This window comes from Balearica regulorum, chromosome 16, assembly GCF_011004875.1.
Source record: "Balearica regulorum gibbericeps isolate bBalReg1 chromosome 16, bBalReg1.pri, whole genome shotgun sequence".
In the NCBI taxonomy this organism is placed as follows: Eukaryota; Metazoa; Chordata; class Aves; order Gruiformes; family Gruidae; genus Balearica; species Balearica regulorum.
Genome location: NC_046199.1, coordinates 8,743,325 through 8,758,322, shown reverse-complemented (window position 1 = coordinate 8,758,322; position 14,998 = coordinate 8,743,325). Strand labels below are relative to the sequence as shown.

The 14,998-nt window shown below is 54.8% G+C and overlaps 1 protein-coding gene and 1 long non-coding RNA gene across 6 annotated transcripts in view; one reads left to right on the top strand and one right to left on the bottom strand.

Moving 5' to 3' along the window:
* Positions 1–4: 4 nt before the first annotated feature.
* LOC142604187 (uncharacterized) lies at positions 5–4,472 on the top strand. The gene is made up of 2 exons (XR_012838067.1): positions 5–1,609; positions 4,215–4,472. It is a non-coding gene; the product is annotated as an uncharacterized LOC142604187 (long non-coding RNA).
* Positions 4,473–6,848: 2,376 nt separating this feature from the next.
* NOL4L (nucleolar protein 4 like) overlaps positions 6,849–14,998 on the bottom strand; it is a 62,195-nt gene continuing 54,045 nt past the window's right edge. For all 5 annotated transcript variants that reach the window (XM_075769080.1, XM_075769082.1, XM_075769083.1 and 2 more), the window contains 6 exons: positions 12,557–12,828; positions 11,615–11,800; positions 11,342–11,533; positions 11,132–11,254; positions 10,653–10,854; positions 6,849–7,517 (listed from right to left, as the gene is read on the bottom strand). In XM_075769080.1, coding sequence (XP_075625195.1) covers positions 7,318–7,517; positions 10,653–10,854; positions 11,132–11,254; positions 11,342–11,533; positions 11,615–11,800; positions 12,557–12,828 — 1,175 coding nt within the window. In that variant the 3' untranslated portion in view covers positions 6,849–7,317. The remainder of the gene's footprint in view (positions 7,518–10,652; positions 10,855–11,131; positions 11,255–11,341; positions 11,534–11,614; positions 11,801–12,556; positions 12,829–14,998) is intronic.

The following is a 14,998-nucleotide window of genomic DNA, read 5'->3' as shown; positions in this document are numbered from 1 at the left end:
TATTGCTTTTCCTTTTCTCTTTTTTAACTGGGAGTGTTCCAGAGCTCTGCTCAGATTATTAAAAAGGGGGGGCTGCAGCGCTGCATTGCTGTTGTGGCTTCGTTAAATCATTTTTTCTGCTCTTGCAGAGAGCTGAAGGCAGCGCACCTACTGCAGACGCTGTGTGGCTCTTGGGAAATGGATACCCTGAAGGCTCCAAAAGCAGCAGCGTGGCTGGGGGATGCTGCGGGAGCGACGGCTGTGGCCGCACAAGCCCCCCTGCAGCAACGGGGGGACAGTCCTGCCCTGCCTGTGGGCAGCAGCTCCGAGACTGGCCCAGGTGTCACCAGGCGGGTCTCATGGCAGCTGTTACGGGGATTTTATGTTACCGGCTCAATTGTTGGGTAAATGGATCTGAAAATGTTTTTTTAAGGAGCGTAGCAACACAATCCCAGTTATACCGTTCATTGAAACTACCTGTAAACTTCCCTTATTGATACATCCTTTTTCTCTCTTTTCTAGGTAGTAAGAACAGAATAACATGAATTATGAAGTGACTTGTCTGGGTTCTGGTCTCATTGCGTGGATCTTCCGCAAGGCAGATGGTGATCTCGTAAATCGGACAGTGGGTTATGGGAGTGTTTAGATTTGCACAGTGATACAATATTGAACTTCCTTATGTTCTGTAGTGGTGCAGAACAGCGGCGATGGTGCCCTGGTCTCCCAGTTCCAGTTCCTCCACGTCTCTAATGCCGGGGGTTTGGTGGGCATGAGTGCAGCAGCAGCAAAGCCTAACTGCTTCGGTCTGCTTGCTTTAAAAACCACGGTGAGAAGGAAAAAGGGGCAAAGCTGAGCATTGCTGTGTCCGAGTGCAAAGGGAAGCTCGGTCTGAAGCGTGGGAGAAGGTTTATTGTTTAAACTCTGCATCGTTCCCATCGGCAGCGCAGATTTACCCGTGTGTGAACATCGGTCCCGGCTGCAGCCCTTCAGCGGCAGGAACCAGCCCATCAGGAACCTGCCGACCTCGGATGTCTCCTGCGCGCGGGCAGCATGCTGTGGCACGAGCTCCGGAGCCGCAGCCAGAGCAGTGACTGGTCCGGCACCAGCTTTTTTTTTGGAGAAAAAAGGCTTTTGTGGTCTTTGGTAGTTCATTGATGTTGTCCTGACTCTGGCAGACTTTGTCTGCAAACACAGGTGTGGTTAAAGACATCCAGGTAATCTAAATATGCTAAAAATAAGTAATGCAGAAAATAAGTAGAGTTGTTACTTAGGTAAGCTTTAAAACTGCTAAATAACTGACATCAAGTTTTCTATTTTATTGGGGTGGTGGATGATGATGTCAGGATTAGTCACCTCTAGAATAGGGGAGCTTGGAGGTTGCAAGAGTAAAATCCTATTAATGTCACAATTTCACACAGAACAAATAGAAATTAATTAAATTTTATTTCTCTGTGATATTTACCTGATAAATAATAGATTTTTCTCTCTCACAGACTATTTGCTGTTTGAGTCTGGCTCTGGACCGTCCTGGCTCTGTGGTGGAGCTGGCTGTGGACAGAGGGGACCTTCCAAGTCAGGCAAGACCCCTGCGACTGCAGGGCTGCGGGAGCAACGGCAGGTATTTCCAAAGGTACTGAAGGTCGATTCACACACTGGTGTGACCGAGCACTGCTAATCCCCACGGCTTGCAGCTGTCTCCCTTGCTCCATTTGAAATTTGGGAGCAAAATTTATCCAGAGGCTTAGAGTTAATAAACCTGACTGTGTCACGGGCACACGGGAGACGTGTGTCCTACAAAAATAACCTGCTAGCTCTGTGTGCACACATGTACAGTAACCAACTAGTATGGAAGGTTCATTTGGGATGTGCTGTCCCTGGTGACTATTTACAAGCACAAACATTCAGGTGGGGCCTTCTGGCCATCGCTGAAGGCTGCAGCAGCAGCAGCAAACCTGGGGAAGGTCCTGGCCACGCCGCACCGCAGGCACCCGTACGCGAATCGACAGGCAATGTTTCCACCAAAGCTGCAAACGGATTGGACTCATCTTCCCTGGGTCCTCCTGACTGTCAGCCACTGATGCAAGTCAGGAGATTTTTATCTACACAGTGCTTTCAGATAAAAGTTTTATGGATGCAAAGATTTATTATACTTAGTGAATAAAGCTGATAACGAAAAATCAGTATTTTCCATGAGGAGAGGGAGAACTTTCCACAGACTTCAATGAAAACTCCTTTTTTTTTTTTCCACAAAAAACAGACACTTCACAAAATTAATTTTGTCAAAATATAAGTTAAGCATAAAATTTGTGACTAGCCCCACTTGTGAGTGCTAACGCTGCTCTCTATGGTACCCGTGGCTGTCTGTTAAGGAATGGAAAGCACAGCTTATGTCAAAATTAGTGAAAGACGTATTTTTTTTCTTATTCTTTTTTTAACACCTAAATTTAGATCCGCTGTGGTGACCAATCGCACCGACCTCTCGCACAGCGCCTAGGCTGGGGCTGGGGACCAAACGTGGGCTGGCGATGGGGCGAGGGGCAGCGGCTGGTGCCGGCAGCGCCCAGCGGTGCTCGACAGTGGAGGAGAAAGCCCTTTTTGTTATACAGTGTTTATTAAGTAGATTCAGTCTTATATATGATATACAGATTCAAAAGAAAAAAAAAAAAAAAGGATTCCACATACTTATGAAATCAGTGCATTTAGCAAGTAATACCATGGAGATAACAGCTTGATTAACAGCTCATTGGTCTTTGTTAAGTGAGGGGAACAGGGAGTTGGCCTGTGCTAATCATTCCACAAACAGAACAGAATTAAGTTGCATCACATATATAATAGACACACATTCTAAGAATTAAAATATTAAGCCACATTTACTGGAAAAATCCACAGTATATAACACAAATAACTCTTATCAAGCTCGTTGAGGAGGAAGTGCTCATCTGCTTAAGAGCCACATTAAGTTGCATAGGTGCCTATCTGCAAAAATATCATTTCAAAATGAATCAATTGATTAAGCAATAAAGTGTCACCTTAAAAGCTGGATTAAGTGCCATATGCTTTCTATCCAAGCCCTCAGGAAAGCACCGACTTTCCAAAGAGCCATCTTCTGCTTCGTTTCGGAGCCCCCCGCCTCCTGAGGGAATGCGCTCCCACCCTTTTGATCTGAAATCAGCAGCCAGCTCGGGCGATTTCACCGTGTTCAGTAAAGTTATGCTTCCAATTATGCTGATGAGTGTTCCCCCCCCCCCGCCCCGCTTCCTTGCAAGCCCCCTTGGCTCGAGCATTCTTCTGCGTTGGTTGAACCCTACGCTGAGCTCGGCAGCTTTCACCTTCCCATCTCGACGTCAGGAGGAGGATGGTGAAACAGCAGCACCGTGCGACTCTGCCTGCCTGAGTTCGGTGCTTCAGTTAACTGAGCATCGTCTTAGCTCTCGTTTTGAATTGCAGCCAATCCTTAAATCGACTACTGGGGGAAAAAAAAAACCAACAACCCAATACAACAGCTTGTGCAAAACCCCAAATTGCTTAAAGGGCGTTTCAATTTTGTGGGGTCTTCCTTAGGGTAGGTGTGTCAGTGGGTGAGTGAAGCTGTGGCTTGGTTAAGCAGACGAACTGGGTGAGGTGCATCTTCCTCTTCAACAGCAGGTCTTGCAGAACACACAGGGGCCGGGAGTTCTGTACATGTAAACAGTACACTTTCACTGAGTCCAAAATTAGGAGCAAAAATACAAAGGTTCACATTGGTCTTAGGTAGATACAGGCGAAGAACTGAGCTGTACAGCTCCGAAACAACCAAACAAAAGTTTCTAAAGCACCACTAAAATATATAAAAATCAGACCATGGACGGATTGTAGTTGGTATTCTGGTGAAATACTATGCTACCTTGTAAAAAGTTTTACAAAAAATTACAAATCAAAAGTATATTAACCCTCTGAGTTCAAAGCAGCATTTTTTTTCATGAACTGGTACTAAATCCGACGGCCACTCGTGGGAGGGAAGTGACCCTTTGGATCGGGGAGGTACAAGTTACGTCTGCTCGCAATCCCGGGAACGCTCTCCCATGTAGAAACACCGTCATGGGAACCGCACATCCACGGCAGGATGGTTGTGTTTAAAATAAAATAAAATAAAATTTTAAAAAATCTATTTTCTTGACCAGTGATTAGCTTTTCTTAAAGAAAACCAAGAACATCCAGACCATTTGCTAACCCAGCATTCTCCTTCCACCTCTCAGAATATCTGGAGAGCCGGTGTATTCTGCTCCTGCTCATTCCTTCTCGTTGAGAACCTGGACTAGCGATTCCTGACCCCGTCCTGCCTAGTGAGAGCGCAGGAATGTGGCTGTGAAACAGTCCTGGAGCACAGAAGAGCCGCAACAGAAGAGCATGGATCAGCTGAAGAGCACTGAGATGTCTGTGGAGCTCACTCCAAAGAAACTATAAAGCTGCGGCTCACCAAAAAAAAAAAAAAAAAAAAAAAAAAGAAAGAAAAAGATCCCTGACAGAAATTCATAGTCAATCCCGCTTGTTTCATAACTTGTCACAGATGTGGCTGTCACTGGGGCTTTGGAAATCTGAGTCTGTACCATTCAGCTGCAAGTTATGAACATCAGTTGTTAGGACAGGGCAGACTGTTGGACACCTTCCTATGCAACCATGAGCCTCATCTGTCTTCTACAGCAGTTTAACAAAGTGTAAGAGCTACTAAACTTCAATACATGCTAAGACAAGTTCAAAGGTGATCTGGTAACGACAGCTAAAACTTGTATAAATAAAACTTTAAACAAACTGTAGCTGATGGTGATCTGTCCATAAGCCCCTGGGTAACCTCTTTTTTCAGTAACCTGGATGGCAAACGTATGGCTAAACGTTCTCGATGGCCTCTGACAGGGAGGGAGGCACCAACTCGGGTGGGATATCGCAGAGAGAGAGAATTCCGGGACAGCGATTGTCTCTGCCTCTCCTTCCTTAACGTTAAGACTTTTCACAAATGGCTGTGGTTACATATTTTTGTCAAAGGTTTGTTACTTCATGGTATTCACACAAAAATAAATATTTACATAAATTCCAAGTATGGGAGGATGCAGTGGACAAACCAAGCAGGCTTGTGAAGTGCTGGGGAAAGCGTGAGGCTGAACCCTGGCTTGGGGCAGTGGGGGGGGGGGGCTGGTGTCCTGGGCTGGCCTCAGCCCTGCTCTCCTGCCTGCTGTGGGCAGGGAGGGGACGGGGTGCTCAGCTCAGGCACACCCCGGGACGGCTGCGATGCTCCCAGTCCCAGCATCGGCTGAGGTCTAACAAGCCATCACTTCATCTCCGCACAGACACCCTGACTGCGCCCAAAGGCCGAGTTAGGTCCCTTTTCTCCAAATGCTATGGAAAGTTTAAGGTTTGGGGGGGGGGGGGAAGTCAATGCAACGGTTAATCCCTTCTGGTGCTGGGCCAGGCAAGCCTGTCCTCAGGAGCTGGGGGCTTTTCCTGTACTGAGACTAACAGCAGGGTAAAGGTTTTGCTTCTCTTCCAGTGTGTGGGGAGTATAATTGAGTATAAAGGCTACCGAGTAAACTGCCCGGGTCACTCCTGGCTGGGACCAGCCGTTGCCACCGAGCTCAAGCCCATGCCAGCAGCGTCAGCCCCCCACGGAGCGGCAGCCTGCATCTGCAGGCTCAGAACAGCCAAAAAAGAAAAAAAAAAGCTGGCTCCAAAGAGAGAAAATGTCTACCTTTAAAACGAGCGTGTAGGGGTTTACGCTTATCTTGTGGTGAAGACTCCTGCCCGGGTGGGGGGAGCTGTGCCGGCATGGGGGCGCGAGGAGGAGCTGGGATCCCTGGCAGCCAGTCTCTGCTGCTCTACGTGGCTCCAGAGCACGTTGCATTGCTTGGCTCGGCTCAGCACCTCCCTGCCTGAGCGAAGTCCCTGGGTTTAGCAGCACTGGTAGTAGGTATTGCACTGAGCAAAACGAAGTGCATTATTGGGGAGAGGGTGGGTGGTAACAGGGCAGAATGGTCATCGGACTATGGTTTTTCCACACTTTGGGAATTGTGGGCTTGTTCCAGGCCTGTGAGCAGGGAGTGGGAAGGATCCCAGTCCCTGGAGAGGACTTTGTTGGTTCTGCTGCTGAATGTTGCCCGTCTCTGGCTTCTGCAGAGGAGCGAGTGGCTCGCCGCGCTCAGCTCGCTTTTCAGGCAGAGACCTGGCATTAGCCTTTATTACACCCATGCGGTTCCTAAACGGTTTATTCTCCTGGTGCTAGCCCAGGGCTGGTTTCACACGGACTGGAGCAAACAGCCGGACGCAGCGGGGTGAGGGTGAGCTGCCGCCCAGCAGCAGGACCCCGGCGGATCCGCTGGACCTGCCGGGTTGGTTCCAGCCTCCTCGGCGCGATCCGTGCATCTGCGACACTCACCGTCCCCCAGGACCAGCCGGGCTAGTCCTGGAAGAAGCCCACAATGGAGTGTGAGGTAGAGTACGGGTGGTGACCGCAAGACAGTGTTTCTCAGGTATTTCCTTCCTTCCTTCCTTCCTTATCTGCAATGACTTAAATGAGTGCGAGACATCCTTCTAGCCGAAGGTCTGCTGAGCTTGCCGAGTCTCTGCGGGAGATTTAGACCCCACTGCTGCTACGGGACCGCTTAGAACGAAGGTCTAAGCAGGACGCTTGCTTGCTCCGTTGTTCAGCTGCCACCTACGCTTACTGGAGGCTGAGAAGCCTCGAAGTCTAGGGCTGGATGGCAAACTTGCTCCCTGTGGGACAAGGGCTCCCCAGAGAAACAGGCAGAGCTGCCTGGAAATTAGTAGTGTAGTGATATGGAATGTGTTATTTCACAGGAATAAATTCCTTCTGATCAGACAGACAAAAAACTGGCAATCTGTACAAACTCAAAAGAATCCATTTTCAGAAAAATAAATTACTAAGGGGAGAGGAGGGTCCATTTCTCAATAAATATGTGATTCAGCTCACCTAAGACTTGGAAATTATCTGGGGAAGGGAATCTAACATTTGGGTCCACAAAGGTTATTCTAAATACATCTGCAGTCCCAAACCTCCCCAGGCTCCCTTCTGCCCTTGAAAGTCCCACATCCTTCCGAGCTGCAGGTTTGGCTTCTGGTCGGCTGGACGCACGGGTGTTGGTACAGTTCAAAAACGTGTCCTTGTGCCTGAAGTCCCAGGTGCTTGGAGTGTAAAAGAAAACAGGTCTTTTGGATTCCACCTTCTAAAACTACATGTAACCACCGCTTCACGGGAGGACGATGGCGGTCCTGAGCAGGACACTGCTGGGAGCCTCTTTCTAGCAGGTATAAATTGTCTTCTCGACAGAGGAGCGATGCAGACACAGGGAGTCAGTTCTGCTGTAAAATGAGGTTTTCCAGTTCATCTGCAGATCGAAGCAGAAATGCCGCTGACTCTCGGTAGCCAGCGATCAGCTGCCGCACTGCACTGATCTCCGTGGGGCTGAGCTGGGCAGCCTGCATTCCCCTGCTGGTGCTGTTGGAGGGGGCCGTGCTGGAGGCCCCACCTTTCATGCTGAGATCGGTCGGACCTGCCAAGGAAAAGCCAGAGGGAAACTCAGGCAGAGCAGCCTTGTCTGCATCCGTCCTGCCATGACAAGATCCCCAGCGGGAGCTGCTGCTCCCGGACCTCTGCATCGGCAGGAAGTTCCCTGCAAAGTGCGGTGCCCTGGACAACATGAGAAGCCCCCAGCTCCCGCAGCACAGGCAAGTCACTGCCTCTACAGCAGCCACAAGGAAAGAGACTTCAGAGTCAACATAACAAAAATCCCATCCTGCAGCCTGTCCCATCTGCTCTGTGAAGGAGGGTCCGTGGCCGCGCTCTGCCAGGTGCTAAACCTGCCCCATCAAAATCATCTTCCAGGTTCTGGTTTTCCCTCTGCACATGGCAAGTAACATCCCGCATGGGGCATGTCCCTGTTTTAGTGTTGGGGAACTACGTGGTGTCTGTGCCCAGCACACGTGGGGCCAGGCTGTGTGAGGAGGGGACCTGCCCTGCCCAGGCTCTCACACACCGCCCCGGCCAGCAACACGCTTACTCAGTCTTAGGTATAACATTTTGGGGGGGCTAAATGGTCTTACTAGGGTGCACATTTCTGTGGCTTAGTCCATAAACAAAATGAAATCCTGCAAAATTTATGATCTGCCTGATGGGTAGGGATAATTTTTTCTCCCAAGTCCATCTCTGCTCCACCTCTATCACATTTGATCAGCTTCTGACCGTGTCCATGTGTCTGTCCTCTGCAGAACAGGACAGACAGCTTCCCCAGCTCACAAACCCCCATGTGTTGCTACAGATCAGAAACCTTCAAAAAGTCACGAAATTATCGAGTTCTCCAAGACACAGGGAACAGTCAACCGTGGCTCTGGCTGGCTGCAGGTACGTGTGCCCAACGACGCACATGCATGTGCAGCCCAGTTTGGGTGCCTCCACGTGGAAGACTTTGGCAGGAAAGCTGGTGCACCGTCTGAGGAGTGACACGGCCAGGTAAAGGCAGGGGAAAAACTGGATTTAGCTTTGCACTGGACTAAGTAAGAGAAGCCAAATAAAGTGCAAGAACAACACAATCATCTAGAAATGGAGAGAAGAGCAAAGATGTGTACTAGAGATGTGATACTAGTTGGGGAGAGGAGGCAGGCGAGGCTGCAGCCTGGGGGTAAGGAGAAAGAGAAGACACTGAACTGACGCCCTGGCTGTGGGCTGGAGCGCCGCAGGCTGCCGGAGCAGTTGGTGATGCTGCAGAGAGGCTTCAGGAGGGCTGAGCTCCTGCTGGGTGGCCTGACGCAACCGTGGGACACCAAGGACACCAAGCAGTGACCGCACTGCGGCGGTTTGCAAACCGGGACAGGATAGTTCAGCAGCCCTCCACCAACCAGGCGGGTCCCAGTGGTGACCGGTGGCAGGGAGGGGAAGGCATCGCCCCGGGGAGGGAAGGAAAGCGTCCAAGGAAAGCAATGCTGGAGCAGCAAATGCAGTGGGAGGAGTGGCACCAGCAGAGGACTTCCACGCCAGGCTAATCAGTGCTCGGCGAAGGGGAGGAGGAGGCTCTCATGCGAAAGCAATTTCACTGGACAGAAAAGGCAGCAGTAAACGGAGCCTGTTTCCTGGCTCACCAAGGGGGAAGGAGCTGGGAGTGGGGATGTGGGTTTGAGCAAGAATCACCTTAGGTGGGGGATGGAGGGAGAAGACACTTCTGGGCAGCAAACCAGAGGGAGGAGAAGGCACAGCTCCTTGCAGCATTCCTTGCCAGTGCTACCGCAGCATGCTCTTACCTCTGAAGGACTGGCAAAGAGCTTGGGCAAAGGGGAGAAAAATAATGGCAAAGCAGAGGTTTAAAAAGCCATTAGAAAGAAGCAAGTTGTTGCTGTGTGCTGCTGCTGTGTGCTACACCCGGGGCACGTCTGCTCCTCCTGGGACCCATGCTGACTGGGGCTGCTCTGAGACGGTTCTGCAAGTTCGCTGCCTCTTGTCAAGGAGCCAGTGCTCGCAGCTGGGCTGGGTGAGAGGAGGGTGCCGGGCAGCGTGGGGGGCCAGGGCTGCCTGTGCTGCCCTGGGGAGGAACCATGGCTGCCTCCGCCGTGGCTGCAAGGATTAGGTCTCAGCAGCTGGAGGCTGGGGCGGGATCTTTATTCAGGGTTAAGAAGCATTAGGAAGGGATGATAAGAGTTAATCCCAGACAGGCATCTCTCAGGGCTCCGGAAATCACATCCTTCCAAATCCTCACTCCTGTTGGGGTGGGCAGGGGCAGGGCAGGAGCTCAGAGCGCACAGGGGCAAACAAAGGCAGCCCGGACATTGCTGAAGGGCCAGCTGAGGACCAGCGCAGGCTCCAGCCCCTCCTGCCACTGCTGCCAGGAGGGCAAAGCCAGAGGGCTGCTGCCCAAGGCAAAGCCTTTGCCCCATCCCACACATTTTTTGCCCAGGTGCCAGGGACTCACCAGGTACCACGGGGCCTCCCCGCACGCCCTGCTCAGCCCCAGGCTACTCTGCTCTGTTCACTTGCTCCTAACTCAGCCTCAAGCCTTGCCTGTGCTCTCCTTCTGCCTACCCACCCTGCAGCCTCAGTCCTGTTCCCCCGACCGCTCTTCCCACGTGGCCTCCAGCACCTCGCTACCTTCTTGACCTGTGGCAGGACCTGGCACTGCTGGAGCCCCCAGACTTCACCATCCCTGTCCCCATCCCTGTCCCCATCTCTGAGAGTAGCCGACGCAGGCTGGGAAAGGAACGGCTCATACCAGCAGTGAGATCAGGGCAGTGATAGGCGCCCGCTCCTGTTAATAATTAATAGCTGGTACAGATTCTCTTTTTTTTTAAGTGACACTCCTTCCCTCCCTCTAAGTGCCACCTAGACCGTCCTTCCAAGTTCAGTTCAGCAATTAACTGCCTACTGATGAGGCAATCTGAGTAGCCAGCCAGAGGCCTCTGTCAGCTGCAGGAGAAGATGGGCTTTTGGAGCAGCTCTGGGCAGCAGCGGAAGAGATGCTGCCACAACCCAGCCTGGTGTGAGCCGCAGCAGCAAGCCCTGCCTCGCCCCCAGCAGCCAGCTCAGCCTCACAGTGCAGGATGCCGGGGACCCTGCGGTGCACTGCCCAGGCACGGGGCAGAGGCGCTGACTGGGTGGGCTACCCATGTCACCGTGGGCGCTGGTGCAGTGTGCAGCCACTTACCGTTACTGTGGTTGCCCGTCTGGAGGGAGGCGGGTGGCTGCAGGCTGCCCCCCAGGGACCCGTAGCCACGGTAGCTGTAGTTCAGGCTTCCATTGATGTAGACTGGGTCTTGGGAGTAAGATGAAGCTGGCAGTGAATAGGAGGAGTGGGTGATGGCTGTGGCGTCTCTGGAGTGCTGCTTGTCTAGAGCGATTGGTTCGTCCTGCATGGGGGAAACACAGATTTCCTCCAGCAAGGAGCCCAGCCATCCTTTGTGGCCAGAGGGAAGGATGGCATGGGGACATCTGGTCTCCTGTGGCTGCAGGATGGCCACCACAAACCAGCGTCCCCAGCCCCGCTGGCCTGAGTCTCAGGATGCACCATGGTGCCCTGTTCTGCAGCCTTCTGACTTTTAGAAAGGCTTTTAAAAATCCTTTGCCAAATTGCTCAGAAACTTCTCATGTTTTCCCCACACCCTCCTCCAGCCGCGAGCACTATACCTGGGAGGTCTGGTAGATCTCCAGTCGCATCCTCTTGGCTGCTTTCCGCGTTTCGCTCTCGCAGGCGGCGGCCAGGATGTTCTCTGCCATGGCCGAGGTCAGGTGTGGTGGCGTGGGCCTGGTCTGCGGAGACACAAGCAGAGAAGAAGCTCAGAGACCTGCTGCCCCAGGAGCGGTGGCGAGTGGCTGGGCAGTGGGGCAGCCACTCACCATCTCCATCCCATTCTTCTTCATGCGGCGACAGGACTTGAGGTAGGTGCGGATGCGCTTGCGCGCCCGCTCCTGGAACTCAGGGAACTGCCGGCTGCAGGACTCGATGATGGCCTGGATCTTCTCCTTGGGCTGCTTAGAGATGGGAACCATCCGGTCCAGGTTCTCGTCCACAAAAAGGCGCACAAACATCTGCAAAGGAGAAGACAGACAGTGGGAACACCAAGATGGGAGGTGGGTGGATTTGCCCTCCCTGCAGAGCCCTCCCCTTACATTGAAGGCCTTTAGCCTCTCCGGGTCCATTCCCTCCGAGTCATTTATCTTATCGTTGTCTTCATGGTCATCATGGTCATCGTCATCTTCATCGGCCGTGGGGGCCCTGCCGACGGTCAAGTCCTCGGGGCAGCCGCTGACCTCTGTCTTGATGGAGTCATAGCTACCGGAGCTGTATGGAGGGGACTGAGAGGAGATGGGGGTTACTGTGAGCAGCCCTCACCTGCCCACTCCCGCCTGCTCCTGCCCACGATCACAAGGAAAAAGCCCTTTCTCCTTGTCTCACTGCTTCTGCCCCCACTTCCTGATGTCCCCCTGCAACCTGGGGAGACAAACCCATGGATGCGCTCCCCCAAGCACTAGCTCCTGCCTGCTCAGGATAGGGGGGAACACAGTGGTCTCAGGGACCCCACAATGGCCTGAAGTGCAGGCAACGCGGCTCTGGCTGGTGGGGGCTGTGGCTCTGCCTGACCCTGTGGGAAGCGCTGCCCAGACCCAGTGGGAACGGGCTTCTCCTTGCGCAGCAGCAGCAGCAGCACAGCTGGTCAGGGGTGAGACGAGCCCACTGTAGAGCCCACCTCTAGGGCAGGTGGGGTGTGGGGGATGCCCCCGGCTCTCCCAAACCTTCTCTCCCTCTCTCCCTCCCTCTGCCAACCACTCGCTTGGCACTCAGGCTCAGTTCTGCTGAGCAGCAGCAGCCCCGAGGCTGGAGCATGGCCAGGCACAGCTGCTCCGCCACAGCGGTGGCAGACGAGCGTGGTGCTCGTCCGTCCTTCCCTCCCTACAAGGGAAAGGCTCCCAGCCCTGCCACCCCCCCCGTGTTTTCCTGGCATGGGAGCAGGAGCCACGTCCCTGCCTGGCCTCAGGCGCCTCATGTGCGGTTGCTCCCAGTGTGTCATGCCCCACGCCAGCTGCGTTTGGGGATGCGCGGCTGCCCCATACCTCTGCTGTGGTCTTCACCGCGTACTTGACCCTGCTGCGCAGCCCGTCAGCGCTGCAGCTGTCCGACTGGTAGGAAGGGGTGACATGGGCAGGCGCAAGTTTGTCGCAGAGGTTGATGGGCTGGTCGTCAGCGGAGGCAGTGAAGTCCATGGGGGCCGCAGTGCCATTCCCGTTCATTTCAGGGAAGGTGCTGTCACCCTGCGTGCTGCTGGAGGTGGAGGGGTTCAGGGTGGAGGAGCCATTCCCGCTGCAGCTCTCTGATGAGGAGTCATCTGCAAGGAAGGACAAGTGGTCATCCCTGTGGTGCCATGGACCAAGTTCCTGAGGCGGGTGAGCGGGTCTGCCCCCCCGTGGCACCAGCCTCCCCCGAGCCTGCCTGCAGGACCACCGGCACGAGCAGCATGGAGGTGCCGCTGCTCTGAAAGCCCCTGCCCGGCCGGGGCTGCTCTGGGCTCACTTGGCAGGTAAGTTGGCTGGGGGCCGGGCCGGCACAGCCACACTTCAGGCCCTGGGATGCAGCAGCTGGAGGGATGGACACCGGTGCCTGTGGCTGCAGGGCCATCGCACAGCTCTTCTCCCTCGACCTTCAAAGCAGACCGGATGGTGCCGTGCCCCACGTCTGGGCCACCCGTCCCTCCGGCAGGTGACGGTCCCCACGCCTCCGCCCGGGGCCACGGCGCCTGGGCTTGAATAAGAACTTTGGAATTTGGTCCTTTTCGGTTTCTGTTTGCATTGCAGGGAGGAGAAAGGGGCATTGCCTCTCCCCGCCAGGTCCCTTGCCTCCCAGCGTGGTCCTCCCAGCCCCATTTGGAGCTGGGTGTGGTGAGACGTGACGAGCTCCATTGCCGGTGGCTTAGGGACATGCTGCTCTGCAGAGTGCTGAGGCGTGGGGATGGCACACAAGGATGGGCTCGCTTGGGTGGGAAAACCCTGACTTCATGGTGCCTTGAAGCAGCGTTAGGAGCCTGTTCACAGCGGGCACGCCGCCTGGCAAGGCCTCTCTGCACGCTGCTGCCAGGAAGGGACAGGGGCTCCACTGACGTCCCTCCTGTCCCACTCAAAGCCCAAGTGACCTTCTTCACCCTATGTGGACACTGCTGCTCCCCTGTTTCCACATGCCCCAGAGCCATCCCCGCAGCAGCTGCACGGCCACCTCTTCCCCCCACCACCCGAACAGGCAGAGCCCGTGGCCCAGGGGCCCGGCCACAGCGGTGCCATGCACACCCGGCACACAGCCTGGCTCCTGCTGGGGCTCAGTTACATTCACACCCCCCCAGGTCCTGGGACCATCCCCCTGCCTGTGCATGGCTCTCACCATGCCGGCCTCCCGCCTTCTGCCATGCCAAAGAACGGCACGGTTGCAGCACAGAGCCCGGCCCTGCCTGTACCCAGCCCTGCCTGCACCCAGCCAAAGAGCCCAGCCCCAGGGCCAGGCACGACATTTTCAAACTGCTCAGCCCATTTCCCCTTCCCTCCCCCTCGCTGCAGTAAATCCTTTATTTCATTAGGTGCCTCCGCAAGAGGGAAAGGGCGAAGCACGTGGGGAGCCGCTTCCTGCGCGAGTGTGCGCCGGGCGGTGAACAAAGAAGCTGCCGGCAGCGACAAGCAGATGGCGGTCCCCACGCCCGGCCCGCATCGCCACAGGACAATGGGGTCGGGCTGCAGGGCGGCCCCGGCACTGCACCGATGGCTCCCGGCGCATGGGCGCCGGGTCCAAAGGTGTCCAGGTGCAGGGTGGTGGGACAGTGCCTGGCTGCTGCCACCCACCCTCCTCCTCCTCCCCCCGCCAGCACTTTACCCGCGGGAAACTTTAATGAGCGGCTCGGCAAGTGCTCCTGTGACCCTGCAGCAGCCCAGGACTTTGTATCCCTTAAAATAAACAGACTTGAGGACACTCGGGCATCCAAGCCGACCGTGGGGGCCGGCCGGGGCTGCTGCCATGTGTCCCCAGCCGCCCCACCACAGGCACCAGCACTTGCTGCTCAGCCTCGCGCCTGTGCCATAGCTGCTCCTGGCCCTGTGAGCCCCTAAGTTAAAGGGTCCCCACTCAAGCTCTCCACTCAACAGAGCTCCCTCCACCTCCTTTCCCTTGTGCTGATCCACTTATTTGTCTGAGCAATGACCAGAGCTGACCTAATCCCCGGGGTGGTGTTTATGTGCTGGGTGCTCCAGGCCGGTGGCAGGCGTCACCCTCCACGGCACGGGGCTGGCTCCAGGCAGAAGCCCTTGCTCCTGGCGAGGGCTGAGCACTGGCTTTGCGTGCCAGGGAGCACAGGGCTCCGACAGAGCTCAGCAGCCAGCACTACCCTGAGGCACCCTCCGAGCCACTTCTCGGGACCAGCTCTGGTCTCCTGGCTCCATGCTGTAGCGGTGGGGCTCCATTGGGCTGCTGCAGCCCGGACCGTGGCAGCAGGGCTTCTGCTGCTGGCTCAGCCATACATG